General features: G+C 42.9%; 1 protein-coding gene across 17 annotated transcripts in view; it reads left to right on the top strand.

Annotated features, from left to right (window-relative positions):
* The window catches only part of sema4ba (sema domain, immunoglobulin domain (Ig), transmembrane domain (TM) and short cytoplasmic domain, (semaphorin) 4Ba), a 476,044-nt gene that overhangs the window by 444,836 nt on the left and 14,576 nt on the right, over positions 1–16,632 (top strand). For all 17 annotated transcript variants that reach the window (XM_060853315.1, XM_060853318.1, XM_060853319.1 and 14 more), the window contains 2 exons: positions 3,747–3,897; positions 11,947–12,157. In XM_060853315.1, the coding sequence (XP_060709298.1) occupies positions 3,747–3,897; positions 11,947–12,157 (362 nt within the window). The remainder of the gene's footprint in view (positions 1–3,746; positions 3,898–11,946; positions 12,158–16,632) is intronic.

Here is a 16,632-nt window from a genome sequence, read left to right as displayed (position 1 = left end):
AAACCAGAATGACATATTTTAAATGATGGCATCACTTAAAAAGTGGAGTCATAATAAATAAATAAGTAGAGGGTTAAGACCATATACCATAGGACCAAAGGTATCGATAAATTAATTTAATTATTCATTTAATTTAATCCACTATTCATTGAGACCATGGCAGACCTGACAATCTTCGAGGAGAAAGTGAGGACTGCAGATGCTGGAGATCAGAGTTGAAAATGTGTTGCTGGAAAAGCGCAGCAGGTCAGGCAGCATCCAAGGAGCAGGAGAATCGACAATCGAACAAGGGCTCATGCCCGAAATGTCGATTCTCCTGCACCTTGGATGCTGCCTGACCTGCTGCGCTTTTCCAGACCTGATAATCCTCAACTTCATTTTCCTGCTTTTCCCCATAACTCTTCATTCAGTATTGATTAAAAATCTACCTCAGCCTTGAATATGCATAATGACCCAGCCTCGGCGGCCCTCTGCAGTAAAGAATTCTACAGATTCACTATCCTCTGAGAGAAGAAATTCCTCCTCTTCTCAGTATAAACGGGTGGAGGCTGGTACCTTTGCGACATTTAAAAGGCATCTGGATGGCTATATGAATAGGAAGGGTTTGGAGAGATATGGGGCGGGTGAGATGAGATTGAGTTGGGATATCTGGTTGGTATGGACGAGTTGGACTGAAGGGTCTGTTTCCGTGCTGTACATCTCTATGACTCTATGGCTCTATAAATGAGTGGTTCCTTACTCAGGTTATGCCATCTGGTTCTAGACTCTCCCACAAGGTGGAACAACCTGTCCACATCTACCCTGTCAAACTTGTTTATAATCTTAAGTGTTTCAATAAAGTCATCTCTTGTTTTCATAAACTGCAATGAGTGCAAGCCTAACCTACTCAATCTCTCTTTATATGAAAGTGTCTCCATAGCAACTTAGTGAATCTTCTCCAACTGTCTTCAATGCTAATATTTCTTTCCTAAGATAAGGGAAACAAAACTGTTTCATTGTATTCTAGTTGTCGCCTAATGAGTACCTTGTATAGTTTTAGCAGGACTCCTCAATTTATTCCCGACTCCCTTTGAAATAAAGGCCAATATTCCCATTTGCCTTCCCTATTATTTATTGAACTTGGGTGCTAGCTATTTGTGATTCATGGACAAAGACCCCAAAACCTTCTACCTTTCTACAGCCTTTCTCTATTTAAATAATATTCAGCTCCTTCATTCTTCAGGTCAAAGTGCACAACATCACATTTTCCTCTATTATTCAATTTACCAAGTTTTGCCAATTCACATTATCCATCAATAGCTTTTTATGTCATCCTCACCACTCACCTTCCCCCAATGCCTCCATTATCTTTGTAGCTAGTTGTTTTAATATCTAACAGGTCCAGGGAACTTAACAGTCTTTATCATAGAAAAGTACAGCACAGAACAGGCCCTTTGGCCACGATGTTGTGCCGAGGTTTAATCCTTATCATTATCCCTATTACTTTCGCCCTAGTGTTAGATATTGTATTTATTTTGTTTCCTTTAACTATCTTTTGCCCCTTTATTACTTAGTATTTTTATTCTTAACCTCTTACCATTAAAATTGATGCAAACTATTTCTTAAACTCATCTGCCATTGTCTAGTTCACATTATTATTTCCCCAGATTCGTTCTTGATGGGGTTCGGTATTGGACGGGGTTTTGGGGGAGCTGGGGGCGGATGGGGGAAGGTGTTGGACGGGGTTTTGGGGGGGTGGGGGCGGATGGCGGACGGTGTTAGGTGAGGTTTTGGGGGGGTGGGGGTGAATGGAGGATGGTGTTGGACGGGGTTTTGGGGAGGTGGGGGCGGATGGGGGACGGTGTTGGATGGGGTTTTGGGGGACTGGGGGCGGATGGGGGATGGTGTTGGACGGGGTTTTGGGGGGTGGGGCGGATGGGGAAGGTGTTGGACGGGGTTTTGGGGGGTGGGAGCGGATGGGGAAGGTGTTGGACGGGGTTTTGGGGGGGTGGGGGTGGATGGGGGACGGTGTTGGATGGGGTTTTGGGGGGTGGGGGGCGGATGGGGAAGGTGTTGGACGGGGTTTTGGGGGGGTGGGGGTGGATGGGGGACGGTGTTGGATGGGGTTTTGGGGGGGTGGGGGGCGGATAGGGAAGGTGTTGGATGGGGTTTTGGGGGGTTGGGGGCGGATGGGGGACGGTGTTGGATGGAGTTTTTGGGGGGGTGGGGGCGGATGGGGGAAGGTGTTGGATGGGGTTTTGAGGGGGTGGGGGCAGATGGGGATGATGTTGGATGGGGTTTTGGGGGAGGTGGAGGTGGATGGCGGACAGTGTTAGACGGGGTTTTGGGGGGGCGGGGGTGGATGGGGGATGGTGTTGGATGGGGTTTTGGGAGGTGTGGGGGCGGATGGGGTCAGTGTTGAACGGGGTTTTAGGGGGGTGGCGCGGATGGAGGGTGGTGATGGATGGGGTTTTGGGAGGTGGGGGCAGATGGGGGACGGTGTTGGATGGGGTTTTGGGGGGGTGGGGCGGATGGGGGGTGGTGATGGATGGGGTTTTGGGAGGTGGGGGCAGATGGGGGGACGGTGTTGGATGGGGTTTTGGGGGGTTGGGGGTGGATGGGGGAAGGTGTTGGATGGAGTTTTGAGGGGGTGGGGGCAGATGGGGATGATGTTGGATAGGGTTTTGGGGGGGTGGGGGGCGGATGGCGGACAGTGTTAGATGGGGTTTTGGGGGGGCGGGGGTGGATTGAGGATGGTGTTGGACAGGGTTTTGGGAGGTGTGGGGGTGGATGGGGGGCAGTGTTGGACGGGGTTTTTGGGGGCTGGGCGCGGATGGTGGACGGTGTTGAACTGGGTTTGGGGGGGTGGGGGTGGATGGGGGATGGTGTTGGATGGGTTTTTTGGGGGTATCCTGAACTTCTTTAGCTCATCAAGGTTATTTTATCCCCTTCCTAGATTCCTTCGTCCTTTGTTTTGAGTCATGAGCTATGTTCTAATAAACAGCTGTTCAATGTTCATCAACCACCTTTTCTCCAATAATCCTTTCCCTGTCCATTCTAGGCAAACCTGGTTGGAACTGAGCATGAGTCAGGACACAGGCGGCAGAAATTTGGATGCTCTCATATTGAAAGCTGACCAATAATGTGTAGGAATAGTCTTGATTTAGAGACAAACATGGATAGGCATTTCAGCAGCAGATGGGTGGAGGCAGAGAGGGAACTGGACAATGTTCCAGAAGTGGAAATATGCAGCCTTTGTGTTGGCATGTGGATACGGCTGGATTACTCCTTACTGCATCACAGAAATAACGTGGCATTCATTCGTGATTCAGATATATGTATATGATTAACTAGGAGCTAATTATGGGATTCTACACTGAACCTCCTTGTTACTGACTTACTGTAACTGCTCACTTTGCTTTTATGAATCTTTCTCTCATACAGTTAAGATGACATACAGAAACTGTGTATGAAATTTACAACATCCTGTTTAAATAAAAAAGGAGCAAGTGAGAAATGAACCTTTCAGTATTACTGTTTGGTTACACCTTGCAAAATTAGCAGTTGTTTTCTGTCACTTGTAGTAACAACTATCAGACTGTTTCTCTGTAGCTGGTACTAAACACCACAGTGTGAATGAGAGGATCACATTGAATAAAGTCACTGAAAGATTGATGGGTCTCTTTGACAGAGGAGACTGGAATTTGTATGAACTGGAAGGAGAGGTAGAGAGTTGACCATTACATTTATGCTCTATTGATTCTCAGGTACAAGGGTGGAGCAGCCTCTTCAGCTGTCTGTGCCTACTCTATGGAAGATATGAAGAAGGCCTTCAATGGAAGATACATCGAAGTGAACCGGGAGACACAGCAATGGTATCCTTACAATCATGTTGTTCCTGAACCAAGGCCAGGAGCTGTAAGTATTTCTGATAATTAAGAATGAGCCTTGTTGAGTTTTGGAGGAATGAATTGATATTTTAATACAAAAGCCTTGATGCCTTATCTAGTGCCAAGTACATTGTGGATGTTAGTTCTGATTATATTCTAGATTATTTAATGATCTTTCTATTCATCAATTAAAACCTTGCATAGGGCCCCTATTTCCTGACAAAAGCTTAATTTCCTGTTGTAGTGGTTTCTCATCATGGATTTCTTTCCTTACTGTAAGTGGCTATGTCAGTACTTCCCACATTGAACAGCACTTGAAGGAAACATTAATGGAGGCCAAGTGCAGAATGTGCTCTGTGTGGTGTCTTTAATGTCCACCACTCCGAGTGGCTTGTCAGTACCACCACTGACCGAGCTGGTCAGATCCTGAGGACTTAGATGCTAGACTGGGTCTGCAAGAAATCATGAAGGAGCCCACAGGAGGCAAGAACATACTTAAACCTGTTCTTACCAATCCACCTGTTGTAGATGAATGAGTATTGTTAGGATTGACCACCAATCTATCTGCCACGGATGCATCTGCCCATGGCATCATTGGTGGCAGTAACCATAGCACAGGCCTTGTGGATAGGAAAGCTTGTATTCGCATTGAGGATGTACAATTATATCGTACAGCATCATCTTGTGCTAAATGGGATAAACCTCAACCAGATCTAGCAACTCAAAACTGGGCATCCATGAGGTGCTGTGGATCATCCTTACCAGGAGTGGTAGCACTATTACTGACAGAGCTGGTCAAATTTTAAAGGACGTAACTGCTAGACTAAGCCTGTGTTGTCAAGTGTCGAGGGAACCACTACTTGACCACATCCTCACCAAGCTACTAGTTGTAGATGAATCAGTCCGTGACAGTATTGTTAGGAGTGACCAAGGCAGAGGCTTTGGTGGACAAAGTCCCAACTTTAGATTGAGAATACTCCCCATTGTGTTGTGTAGCACCACCACTGTGCTCAATGGGATAGAAGTTGAACAAATCCAGCAGCTCAGAACTGGGTAACGAGGTGCTATCGGCCATCATCAACAACAGCCTAATTTGTCAGTAAAGGCCCAGCATGCAGCTGATCCCATAGTGATTTCCTCTTTGAATGGATGGTAGTTCTTCAATTGTCTTTGGCTACACAGATCCCCTTAACCAATAACCACCAAAACAAAGGAACTGCTTGTCCCACTGATACGTTTGAATGCTTTTGAAAATCATTGAACACTTACAGCTGATTAAACAATAACCTTTTCACTTCAGCAGAAGAAAGTTATTCATTCGCTGTGCCAGGGCTCTGGGAAATCCTGAAGATATGAAGGATATTCGATGCATGTCGTACATTGCTTGTCACAGAAATATTTGGAACAAAATTGCTCTGATCTGTCTAATACAGCACTACCTCCAAAATATTTTGCTGCAAACTTTATTCATGTGCTGCAGACATGTTGACATGTCTGACTTATTGAAAGCAGTGTCGAGAGTGTGGTGCTGGAAAAGCACAGCAGGTCATGCAGCATCTGAGGAGCAGGAGAATCGATGTTTCGGGCATAAGCCTTTCATCAGGAATGACTGTTGAAAGCAGTGCAGTTTACTTTTGTCAATGCTGAAAGAGGTGGATGAAAACTACACTCACACAGCACAGGATAATCACTGTGAATGAAAAATTGTTTTAAAATCTGCTGCTGTAGGAAACTGTTTTAAGTTTAAATAAATGTTTCTGGCACTTTTTTAGTCACCTGGGGCCAGTCGACTCCCTCTCTCCCTCTTTCTCTCTCCATCCACGTCCCCCTACCATTCCATGCACCCATGTAATATAGGTCCAATGATTGTGATAAATGGATTAAGATACACTTCAGTCATGATCTAACTGAATGGCAGAATGCAGTCAAGGGGCTGAATGACCTCTTAGAGTCATAGGGTCATAGAGATGTACAGCATGGAAACAGATCCTTCGGTCGAACCCGTCCATGCCGACCAGATATCCCAACCCAATTTTGTCCCACCTGCCAGCACCTGGCCCATATCCCTCCAAACCATTCCTATTCATTTACCCATCCAAATGCCTCTTAAATGTTGCAATTGTACCAACCTCCACCACTTCCTCTGGCAGCTCATTCCATACACATGTCATGCTCTGTGTGAAAAAGATGCCCCTTATGTCTCTTTTATATCTTTCGCCTCTCACCCTAAACCTATGCCCTCTAATTCTGGACTTATGTTTCTGAACTGTAACATATCCATTTTGCTTGGGAAAGCTACTGCTACCGCAAGACCTACAATTTATTAGCTACTTTGATAATTAACTCTGGATTCGCAAATGAAGTTATAAGGTCATAGATTATAAATAGTCTTATCTTTTGTCAGTAGAAACGCAGATAAGAGCACATATAGCACCAGATGATTTAATGCACCGTGGTTTTGTTAATGGGAAATGATGGGAATTGGAGAGTTAATGACACATGGAAAAAAATACTTCCTTCACACCTTTCAAGCATCTAATGAGCTCCTTAAATGGAGAACAATTCATTCATCCATTGGCAGATCAGTCAAAACTGTCTTTGTGATGACTCTGTGTCAAATTTCAAAAAAATTGTCATCACTGATCCCTGTGTGGAGATGGATCTGATTGGTATAATAGGGATTATGGTGTAAAGCCAGGTTTTGTCATTAGGCAAGCTCTCAAAGATAACTAGCCGACAGAGCTCGCAAACAGAGGCTTGAATATGAGAGAAACAGGAGTAAAACCATAATGGAACAGTAATTAACCTAAATTGGAATTAACCAAAATTAACCTAATTAGAGTAAATTGGAAAACAAACTTGCATTAATATAGTAACCACCGGTTATTTCAAAACAATTTAAAGCTAGTGCTGCAGCCATATTGCATACCACAAGGTTTTACCAACAGCACGATAGTAACTGATCAGATTGTCTAATCATGATAATCATTAAGGGAGAAAGAAAGGGCATGGCAATGGGGATAGCCCCCCTCCCTCCCCCAACTCTTCTTCAAGAATCAAGTGTGGGATCCACCAGAAGGGACAGAAAGGTCCTCAGTTTAATGGTGCTGAAAGACAGCACCACCTACAATGTAGCACCTTTTCATACTGGAGTATAACGCATGAAGTTTGTGCTTAAGGTGACTTTAACCAGACCCTTGCAGCTCAGAGACAAGGGAGCTACCATGTACACCATGACTGCCATTATGAAGTGAAGTGGTGGGCATTGTAGAGATACTTTCAAAACAACAACACTTACAAAAACAAGGTGGCAGAAAGTCATCCTCATGGACTACAATGGGTGCATGTTGGACAGCTTGCCACTATGTTGACTAGGCAATGAGGAATGCAGAATAAGCCTAGCTTTGGCAGTGGTGGCTCACTTCCTAAAAATGAATGAAACATGAAAATGATTCAGACAAATCACCCCAACATCATGCAGACTGTATAAAACGTGCAAATAGTAGGGGACTGTTGGAAAATGGGCAAAGGCAGATCTGCCCAGGGACCCCAACATCAGAGACAAAAAAAAATTGTGGATTTAACGAGAAGAGTATTGAATTTACTGGCTGTGGTATTGACAGTCAATTAGATCATGAACAGTTTTCATACTGAGTATGTTATCTAAGAGCTACACCATCCATATGTCACATCTCCCACATTCAGCTGTTTTTCTATCAATGAATTATTGGTTGGAAGTCACAAATATAGCCTTGTCCATGCCAATTGTGTTTCTACATCAGAAATGAACACTCCCATCACGATTTAGCTGTAGAACAACTGACTTTGTCTCTCAATTTTGTAATAGTCTTTTATTTTAGGCATTTTTCAGTTTGAATAGCATGTTAACAATTGTATTTATTTTAAGAGGGAACATGTGTACATGCTGTTGGTACCTATCATACAGCAACACAGCGTCACACTGATTGATCCAATTAAGGTGAACCTGCTTTCTTTTAAGAGTATTGTGAATATGTTTCTCCAATAAAATATAGTTTTGTGGATGCAGAGAAGTTGAGTATTCCTGAAAAAAGTTATAGTTTGTCAAATCTTTTCATTTTGCAGCATTGGGACAATTTACAAGAAATACTAAAGAAATGGGTAGACAAATATTGTGAGAGGAGAGTGCTGATTGTTTGAAAAGTGAACTCTGACTGGAAGAGATTTCATCATGGAGAGTGCACCAGTCAATATGATTGGCAGTTAACTGCCAAGGTTTTGGTTACAATTTAAATAAGGCAGGTTGATTCTTAATGGTCATGGTAGTGCTCTGAGCAACAAACCAGAGAGTGGCTGCTACCTACTTTGTTGTGTTGAAATGTGAGCAGTATGTATGGAAGTTCTTTCTGTCTGCAAAGAGCAGAACCCTTCTTTATTAAGGAAACCAGAGCATCAAAGGAAACCCACACAGACGCAGGAAAATTGTGCAAACTCTACATAGACAGTTGCCCAGGACTGGAATCAAACCTAACTTCCTGGCGTAGTGAGGCAGCAGTGCTAACCACTATGCCACCGTGCCATATATGACTCCTACTAGTGAAGGGTATTCCCTGATTCCCTGAAGTTTTACAAGGGTTCCTTGACGCTGTACGTGATCATATGCTGCCTTGATGTCAAGGGCCATCACTCTCACCCACACTGTGAGAGGTATGGTCTTTTGTCCGTGTTTGGACCATGGCTGTAATGAGGTTAGGATCTGAGTGGTCCTAGTAACACCCAAATTGAGCATCAATAGTAGGTTATTGTTTTGAAAGTGGCACTTAATGATACTGCCAATGACCCATTCCATCACTTTGCTGATGATAGAGATTGGACAGATCATCTGGTCGGGTTGGATATGTCCTGCATTTGTTTCAGGAATATACCTGAGTAATTTTCCATACTGTTACGTAGATGCCACTGTTGTGACTGTAATAGAAGAGCTGTGATAGAAGGAACTGGAGCACAGATTTGCCGGAATATTGTCAGGGCCAATAGCCTTTACAGTTTATAGTGTCTTCAGCCTTTTCTTAGAAACACACAGAGAGGCTTAAGACTGACATCCATATTGCCTAGAGCCTAAGGAGGGGTCCAAGATGGATCATCCAATTGACAACCTTGGCTGAAGATTGGTAAAAATACTTGAAGCTTGTGGTTTGCATCGATGTGCTGGGTGCCTCCATCCTTGGGGATGAGGGATATTCGTGAAGCCTCTGCCACCTGCCAGTTGTTTAACTGCCCAGCACTATTCATAGCTGGAATTGGCAGCATTGCTGAGCTTCAATCAGCTTCATTGGTTGTGGAATCAATCAGCCCTGCCTAATGCCTGCTCCTTTCACTAGTTGTTGTTGCAGAAAGTTGACACATCATTTCTAGATAAGTCTTGTGCAGTTCCTAGGAGGCTCATCTGCCCTCTTAATTAAACCAGGATTGGCCACTCAGCTCGATGATGGAGTGGGCATGACTAATTCCCCTTTATACCAATCAGATTCACCTCCACATGGAGACCAATGATGACAAGGTTTTGAACTTTGACACCGAGTCATCACAAAGACAGTTTTGACTGGTCTGCCAATGAATGAATGAGCTGTCCTCCATTTAAGGAGTTCATAGATGCTTGAAAGGTGTGAAGAAAATATTATTTTCCGTGTGTCATTAACTCTCCAATTCTCATCATTTCCCATTAACAAAGTCATGGTACATTAAATCATCTGGCGCTATAAGTGCTCTTATCTGTGTTTCTACTGGTGAAGGGTAAGACTGTCTATAACCTATGACCTTATAACTTCATTTGTGAATCCAGCCCTGTCAAAATAGCAAAACAAAATGTAAAATGTAAGACTTGGGGCAGCAGTAGCTTTCCCAAGCAAAATGGATATGTTACAATTCAGAAGCATAATAGTAAGAGGCCGTTCAGCCCCTTGACTGCATTCTGCCATTCAGTTAGATCATGACTGAAATGTATCTTAAAACATTTATCATAATCATTGGACCTATACCACGACCGTACAGAACCAGTGGGGGGCAGAGGGGGATAGAGAGAGAGAGAGAGAGAGAGAGAGAGAGAGAGAAGTCTACTGGCTCCAGGTGACTAAATAAGTCCCGGAAACATTTATTTATATTGCAACTTAAAAGAGTTTCCTACAGCAGCAGATTTTAAAACTATGTTTATCCTGTGCTGTGTGACTATAGTTTTCATCCACCTCTTTCAGCATTGACAGAAGTAAACTGCACTGCTTTCAACATGTTGAACATGTCAACATCTGCTGGTACAGCACATGAATAAAATTTGCAGCAAAATATTTTGGAAGTTGCGCTGCATTAGGCAGACCAGAGCAATTTTGTTCCAAATATTTCTGTGATAAAGACTGTGCCACATGGATCGGAATATCCTTTACATCTTCAGGATTTCCCAGAGCCCTGGCACAGCGAAAGAGTAACTTTCTTTTGCTGAAGTGAAAAGGTTGTTGTTTAGTCAGCTGTAAGTGTTCACTGATTTGCAAATGGTAAGCACTCAAAGATATCAATGGGACTTATAAGTAGTTCCTTTGTTTTGGTGGCTATTGGTCGTGGAAGACTGTGACATGTAAGTAACTCACGTGGCCGCGCACTTGAGTGAAATAAACTTGCTGAGTTCTGGAGATAGACAAAGTGGATTGTTCTAGAGAGCAAGCTTGAGGTCACTGGGCTGTAATTGTTCAATAAATTTGCAGAGAAACTAGAAACGCTGACGTTGTTCATTTTGAAAGAACAAAAGTAGAGGGGAGACTTAACAGAGATGTTCAAAGTTATATCGTCTTTGTTGAAATAAGATGGTGACGTTTCGGAATAAGAAAGGGATATGGGCCAAATGCTGACAAATGGGACTAGATTAGGTTGAGATACCTGGTTGGCATGGATGAGTTGGACCGAAGGGTCTTTCCATGCTCTGCCTCTCTCTGACTTTATGACTATATTGTATGGGTAAAATGGAGTAAAATGTGTTGAGTTTGCACTTTCTCTCTGTGTCTGTGTGGGTTTCCTCCAGGTGCTCTGGTTTCCTCCCACAGTCCAAAGATGTACAGGTCAGGTGGATTGGCCATGCTAAATTGCCCCATTATGCCCAGGAATTTGCAGGTTATGTGGGTTAGTCATTGCTAAAAAAGAGTGCTACAGGGATAGGTTGAGGCCCTGGGTCTGAGTGGGATGATCTTTCAAGGATTGGTGCAGATTCACTGGCCTCTTTCCACACTGTAGGAATTCTATGTCTTTAAACTGTCTGTTCATCTCCAATATAAATTGAAGTCAGAAATCTAGAAGATACCTAATTATCATTTCTCCAAAGCCAGTGAGATTCACATTGCCTTTTGGCTTTGAGAAAATAAAGGTCTGCAGGAAGCCATTGTAAGATCCAATGATAGATCTTCATGAAAATATTACTGCATTTAACAGACTGGTGCAGTCTGAAAGATTCTGAGAGAGAGGGAGAGAAAGAGGGAGAGGGTAAATCTTTATAGTTCACTACACACAAAAGTTGGTGGAAGTCTGTGTTCAGACTGAAGAGACCGAAGTTGTAAGAATCAAATGGAAGATGCACTTTGCTTTAGATGAAGGGACGAATCTCTAAGTAGCTGTAAAAACCGTTTGAGGAATTTGAAGTTATCAGACTGAGAAAGGAAAAGGGCAGAATATGGTCCTTGGGATCACTTTGGACATGAGATTAGAATCTTTGTTTAAGGGGCAATGTACAGTATAACCGTGGAGGGTAATTTTCAGTTGTTTAAAATGTTAATTGTTCCCCTCTGTATTTTTCAGCATACATTGCCTACTGAATAGCGTTTAGTCAATGCTGCTTTAAGATTGGATGTTATAGTAAAAGCATTAAAACATGAAATGTTGTGTGATTCTGTCAGTCATTCATTGGAAGTTTGAAAAGTTATTAAACTCTTTGAGGATTGTAACAGCTTTCAGCAAAGTATAGATAGAACCTGTTTCCACTGACCAGTAACCCAGCTGTTGTTACGATCCATTAGACACGCTTATTGTTAACTAATACCCTCTCTTGCGTTATACCTCACAGTGCATTACAAATACAGCAAGAGCCATGAACATAAATTCTTCATTCCAAATGCCAGACAAGGTGCTGAATTTTGCAAAAGATCACTTTCTGATGGAAGAGATTGTCAGGAGCCAGCCCTTGCTGATGAAGAAACATATGAAATACATCCAGATCACTGTGGACAGAGTGCAGACTATCTCGGGTTATTATGACGTACTGTTTCTGGGCACAGGTAAAGAGAATCTGATACTTCTGTCTATACCAGTTAGTTCATGAGGAATTCTTGAAAATGTAATCCTTTATGATAACAAAGAAAGTTTGTTTGTTTATTCTTCCATGGGATGTGTAACATTGCTGACAAAGCCAGTGGTTATTGCTAGGCTATTTAGTTAAGTCTGCTAGGCTATTTAGTTAAGTCAACAATATCACTGTGGATCTGGAGATATACATAGCCTAAAGCAAATAGCGGATTTCCTTTCCCAAAGGAATTCAGTGAATCAGATGGGTTTTTACAACAGTTCAAGATGTTTCCTCATTTGTGAGACCCCTCTTTGCCCTGGAATGTTTAGGATGCTAGCAGGGAAGACCCAACGGTGGCTACAGTATCCCATTTGTTCCTGCCAATCACGTTTGAATTTGTCTCAACTACACTCTAATGTAGTATATAGCAGATCCCAATCACTTGCATAAATTATGGTTTTCTACCTTTTCAAGAATGAAAATAATTTGGTTAAGATCTCTCATAGTTATTAAAACCTCTTTTAAATCTCTGCAATTGTGTCCACAGGTGAACAGGTTCGGTGGCTCAATGGTTAGTACTGCTGCCTCACAGTGCCAGGGACCTAGGTTCAATTCCTGTCTCTGGTAACTGTTTGTGTGGAGTTTGCACATTCTCCCACTGTCTGTGTGAGCTTCCTCTGGGAGTTCTGGTTTCTTCTCACAGTTTAAAGATGCACAAGTTAGGTGAATTGGTCATGCTAAATTGCCTGTAGTGTTAGGTGTAGGGGAATGGGTCTGGGTAGGTTGCTCTTTGGAGGGTTGGTGTGGACTTGTTGGGCTGAAGAGCCTGTTTCCACACTGTATGGAATTTAATCTAATCTAAGTCCCTCATTCCTGAAAATGTTTTGCACCCTCTCTACTGCATTTGAATCTTCCTAATGTGTGGTGCCCAGGATTGGTCTCATTTCATTTGAGACTGACCAGAATTTCATAAAGGTACCTTTATTGCCATTTTACCGCATGAGTCTATTTATAAAATACAGAATGCCAAATGTCTTGTTAACCCTTTCTCAAACACACTTATCCTGCCTGGCCAGACATGTTTAAGGGTGAACTACATGAGGAATAAAGAATGTGAACATAGATACAAGCATACAAAGTGAGAGCTGAAGTGACCATTCAGCCATTCAAGCCTGCTCTACCATTCAATGCCTTTCTGATGAAGGGCTTTTGCCTGAAACGTCGATTCTCCTGCTCCTCGGATGCTGCCTGACCTGCTGTGCTTTTCCAGCACCACACTCTCGGCTCTAATCTCCACAATCTGCAGTACTCACATTCACCTCGCCTCCACTCAATATATCAGCTAGTCATGGCTGATTTGAATACTGCATGTCCCCTCCTCTACCCGGTAACTGTTGATCCTCTTGCTCATCGAAAATCCATCCACCACTGTCTTGAAAATATTCCAAGACTCGGCTCCCACTGCCATTTGAGCTTGAGAGTTTCAAAGTTGCATGACACTCTGTGAGAGAAAAAAATCTTCTGATATCTATCTTAAATTGGGCAACCCCTTATTTTTAAAAAGTGACCCTTAATTCTAGATTCTTCCACAAGAGGAAACATCCACTCTCCATGAACTCTGTCAAGATCCCTCAGGACTTTACATGTTCCAATCAAGTGATTCTGATTCTTCTGAATTCCAGTAGATATAACCTAGATCTGTCCAGCCTCCCCTCATTAGACAACCAGCCCATCCAGATATTAGTCTTGTAAACCTTCCAATACATTTAGATCTTTCCTTAAATAAAATGAACATTACCGTACTCAGTACTCCAGGGTATTCTCACTAATGCACTATATAATTAAAGTAAGACCTCCCTACTTCTGTATTCAATTTTCTTCTCGATAAACAATAACCTTCAATTAGCTTTCCCAATTACTTGCTGTATCGGCATACCAACCTTTTGTAATTCATGCATGAGGACACCCTAGTGTCTCAATGAAACTCTAGCCAGTGATGCCCACATCCAATAAAATTAATGAAAAAGAACAAAGAACAAAGAAAATTTATAGCTCAGGTACAGGCCCTTCGGCCCTTCGGCCCTCCAACCCTGAGCTGATCCAAATCCACTGACCAAACCTGCCGCCCAATTCCTAAGCATCTATATCCCTCTGCTCCCCACCTACTCATGCATCTGTCCAGACACACGTTAAATGAATCTACCATGCCTGCCTCTACTACTTCTGCTGGCAACGCCTTCCAGGTACCTACCACCCTCTGTATAAAGTACTTGCCACGTACATCCTCCTTAAAATTTTTACCTCTCACCTTGAACGTGTGACCTCTCGTTATTGAATCCTTCACCCTGGGAAAAAAGCTTATCTCTATCCACCCTGTCTATACCCTTCATGATTTTGTAGACCTCAGTCAGGTCCCTCCCAATCTCTTTTTTTCTAATGAAAACAATCCTAATCTACTCAACCTCTCTTTATAGTTATCACCTTCTATACCAGGCACCATCCTTGTAAACCTTCTCTGCACCTTCTCCAAAGTGTCCACATCCTTTTGGTAATGTCGCGACCAGAACTGTACACAGTATTCTAAATGCAGCCGAACCAATGTCTTGTACAATTTTAACATGAGCTGTCAGCTCTTATACTCAATACCCCGTCTGATGAAGGCAAACATATCATATGCCTTCTTGACCACTCTATCCACCTGTGCAGCAACCTTCAGGGTACAATGGACCTCAACTCCCAGATCTCTCTGCTCATCAACGTTTCCAAAGCCTCTTCCATTTATAGTATAGTTTGCTCTAGAATTAGACTTCCCAAAATGCATCTCCTCACGTTTGCCTGGATTGAGCTCCATCGGCCACTTTTCCGCCCAACTCTCCAGTCTATCTATATTCTCCTATACCCTTTGACAGTCCCCTATGCTTTCTGCTACTCCACCAATCTTCGTGTCATCTGCAAACTTACTGATCAGACCAACAATGCCCTCTTTTAGATCATTGATGTATATTAAAAAAACAGTGGCCCACCACTGGTCACCTTTCTCCATTTCGAGAAAATCCCTTCAACTACTACTCTCTGTCTCCAATTGCTCAACCAGTTCTTTATCCACCTAGCTAGAACACCCTGCACATCATGTGACTTCACCAAAACTTCCAGATCTCTCTGCACCTCAAAGCTCTGCACCCTCTCACCATTGAAATAAAATGTTTTTCTTTCGATTGGGGTGACATGGCGGCTTAGTGGTTAGTACTGCTGCCTCACAGTGCTATCAACCTGGGTTCGATTCCAGCCTTAGACGACTGTCTGGAGTTTGCTCATTCTCCCTGTGTCTCAAAGCTACTCTAGCCAGTGGTGCCCACATCCCATGAAATTAATGAAAAAGAACAAAGAAAATTTACACAGGGGGCTTCCTCCCACAATCACAAAGATATGTGGGTCAGGTGAATTGGCCATGCTAAGTTGCCCATAGTATTAGGTGCATTAGTCAGGGGGAAATGGGTCTGGGTGCATTACTGTTCGGAGGGTTGGTGTGGACTTGTTGGGCTCCACACTGTAGAGAATCTAATCTATATGTTTACAAGGTGAGGTGAAGCAAATTAGGAAGTGAATGATATGGAACATCAATACCAACATTGGGCAAAATGGCCTGTTTCGGTGCTGAATGAATTTAATTGATTGTTTTACCAATCAATTATTGATTTTACACAATGTGTCTGATCCCATTTGCCATTAACCTTGTGCCTTGCTGCTTGCTGTAGGAGTTGGACATGAGCCAATGTAATTCTAGAAATTGAAGAGTGTGTCACAGATTTCAAATTAAGCAAGAAGAACAGTTTTCTGACCTTTTCCCCTCAAAGCTTGATCCTCTGACAGTTACATTTAGCAGAACATAATCACAAAAGCATTCTGGATTGCTACAGGCTGAACCTCTTTTTTTTGTCCTCAATATAAATATATTTATATTTGATGCAGTGTTCGGAATGAGTCAAAACCAGAGTCGTATTTTGTGCAAACACAGCATTCAAAGTAAGAGACCTCACCCAGGAGCAAAACCAACAATAAGTAAAACAAAGGCAAAACACACAAAGGGAAAGGGATTCTCAGGAAGGTTTGGAAAATCTGATCACCTACGGGCACACCCTGAATCCTGCCTAATCTCTCAGCTAAAGTTGCAACTTTTAGCCATCCGTGAGTAAGACCCATTCCTGTGTTCGCAGACACTAAGCCCGCCTGGGTCTTCAATGTCTGAGGTTTAATGTCCACCCGGGGTCAGCATTGGGACCAGTGGGGTCTCCGTGTCTTCAGAACAAGGGGTAAAGTATGGGGAGACTGAATTTGAATACGATGGCACTGATGATGCTGATTTGATTTATCATCATCACATGTGCCGATGTATAGTGAAAAGGAGGAAGGGTCATTCGATTTCTCTCCACAGATGCTGCAAGACCTGCTGAGCTTTTCTAGCAATTC

The sequence above is a fragment of the Hemiscyllium ocellatum genome, chromosome 39, assembly GCF_020745735.1.
Source record: "Hemiscyllium ocellatum isolate sHemOce1 chromosome 39, sHemOce1.pat.X.cur, whole genome shotgun sequence".
NCBI lineage: Eukaryota > Metazoa > Chordata > Chondrichthyes > Orectolobiformes > Hemiscylliidae > Hemiscyllium > Hemiscyllium ocellatum.
This window is presented reverse-complemented; position numbering and strand designations above follow the sequence as displayed.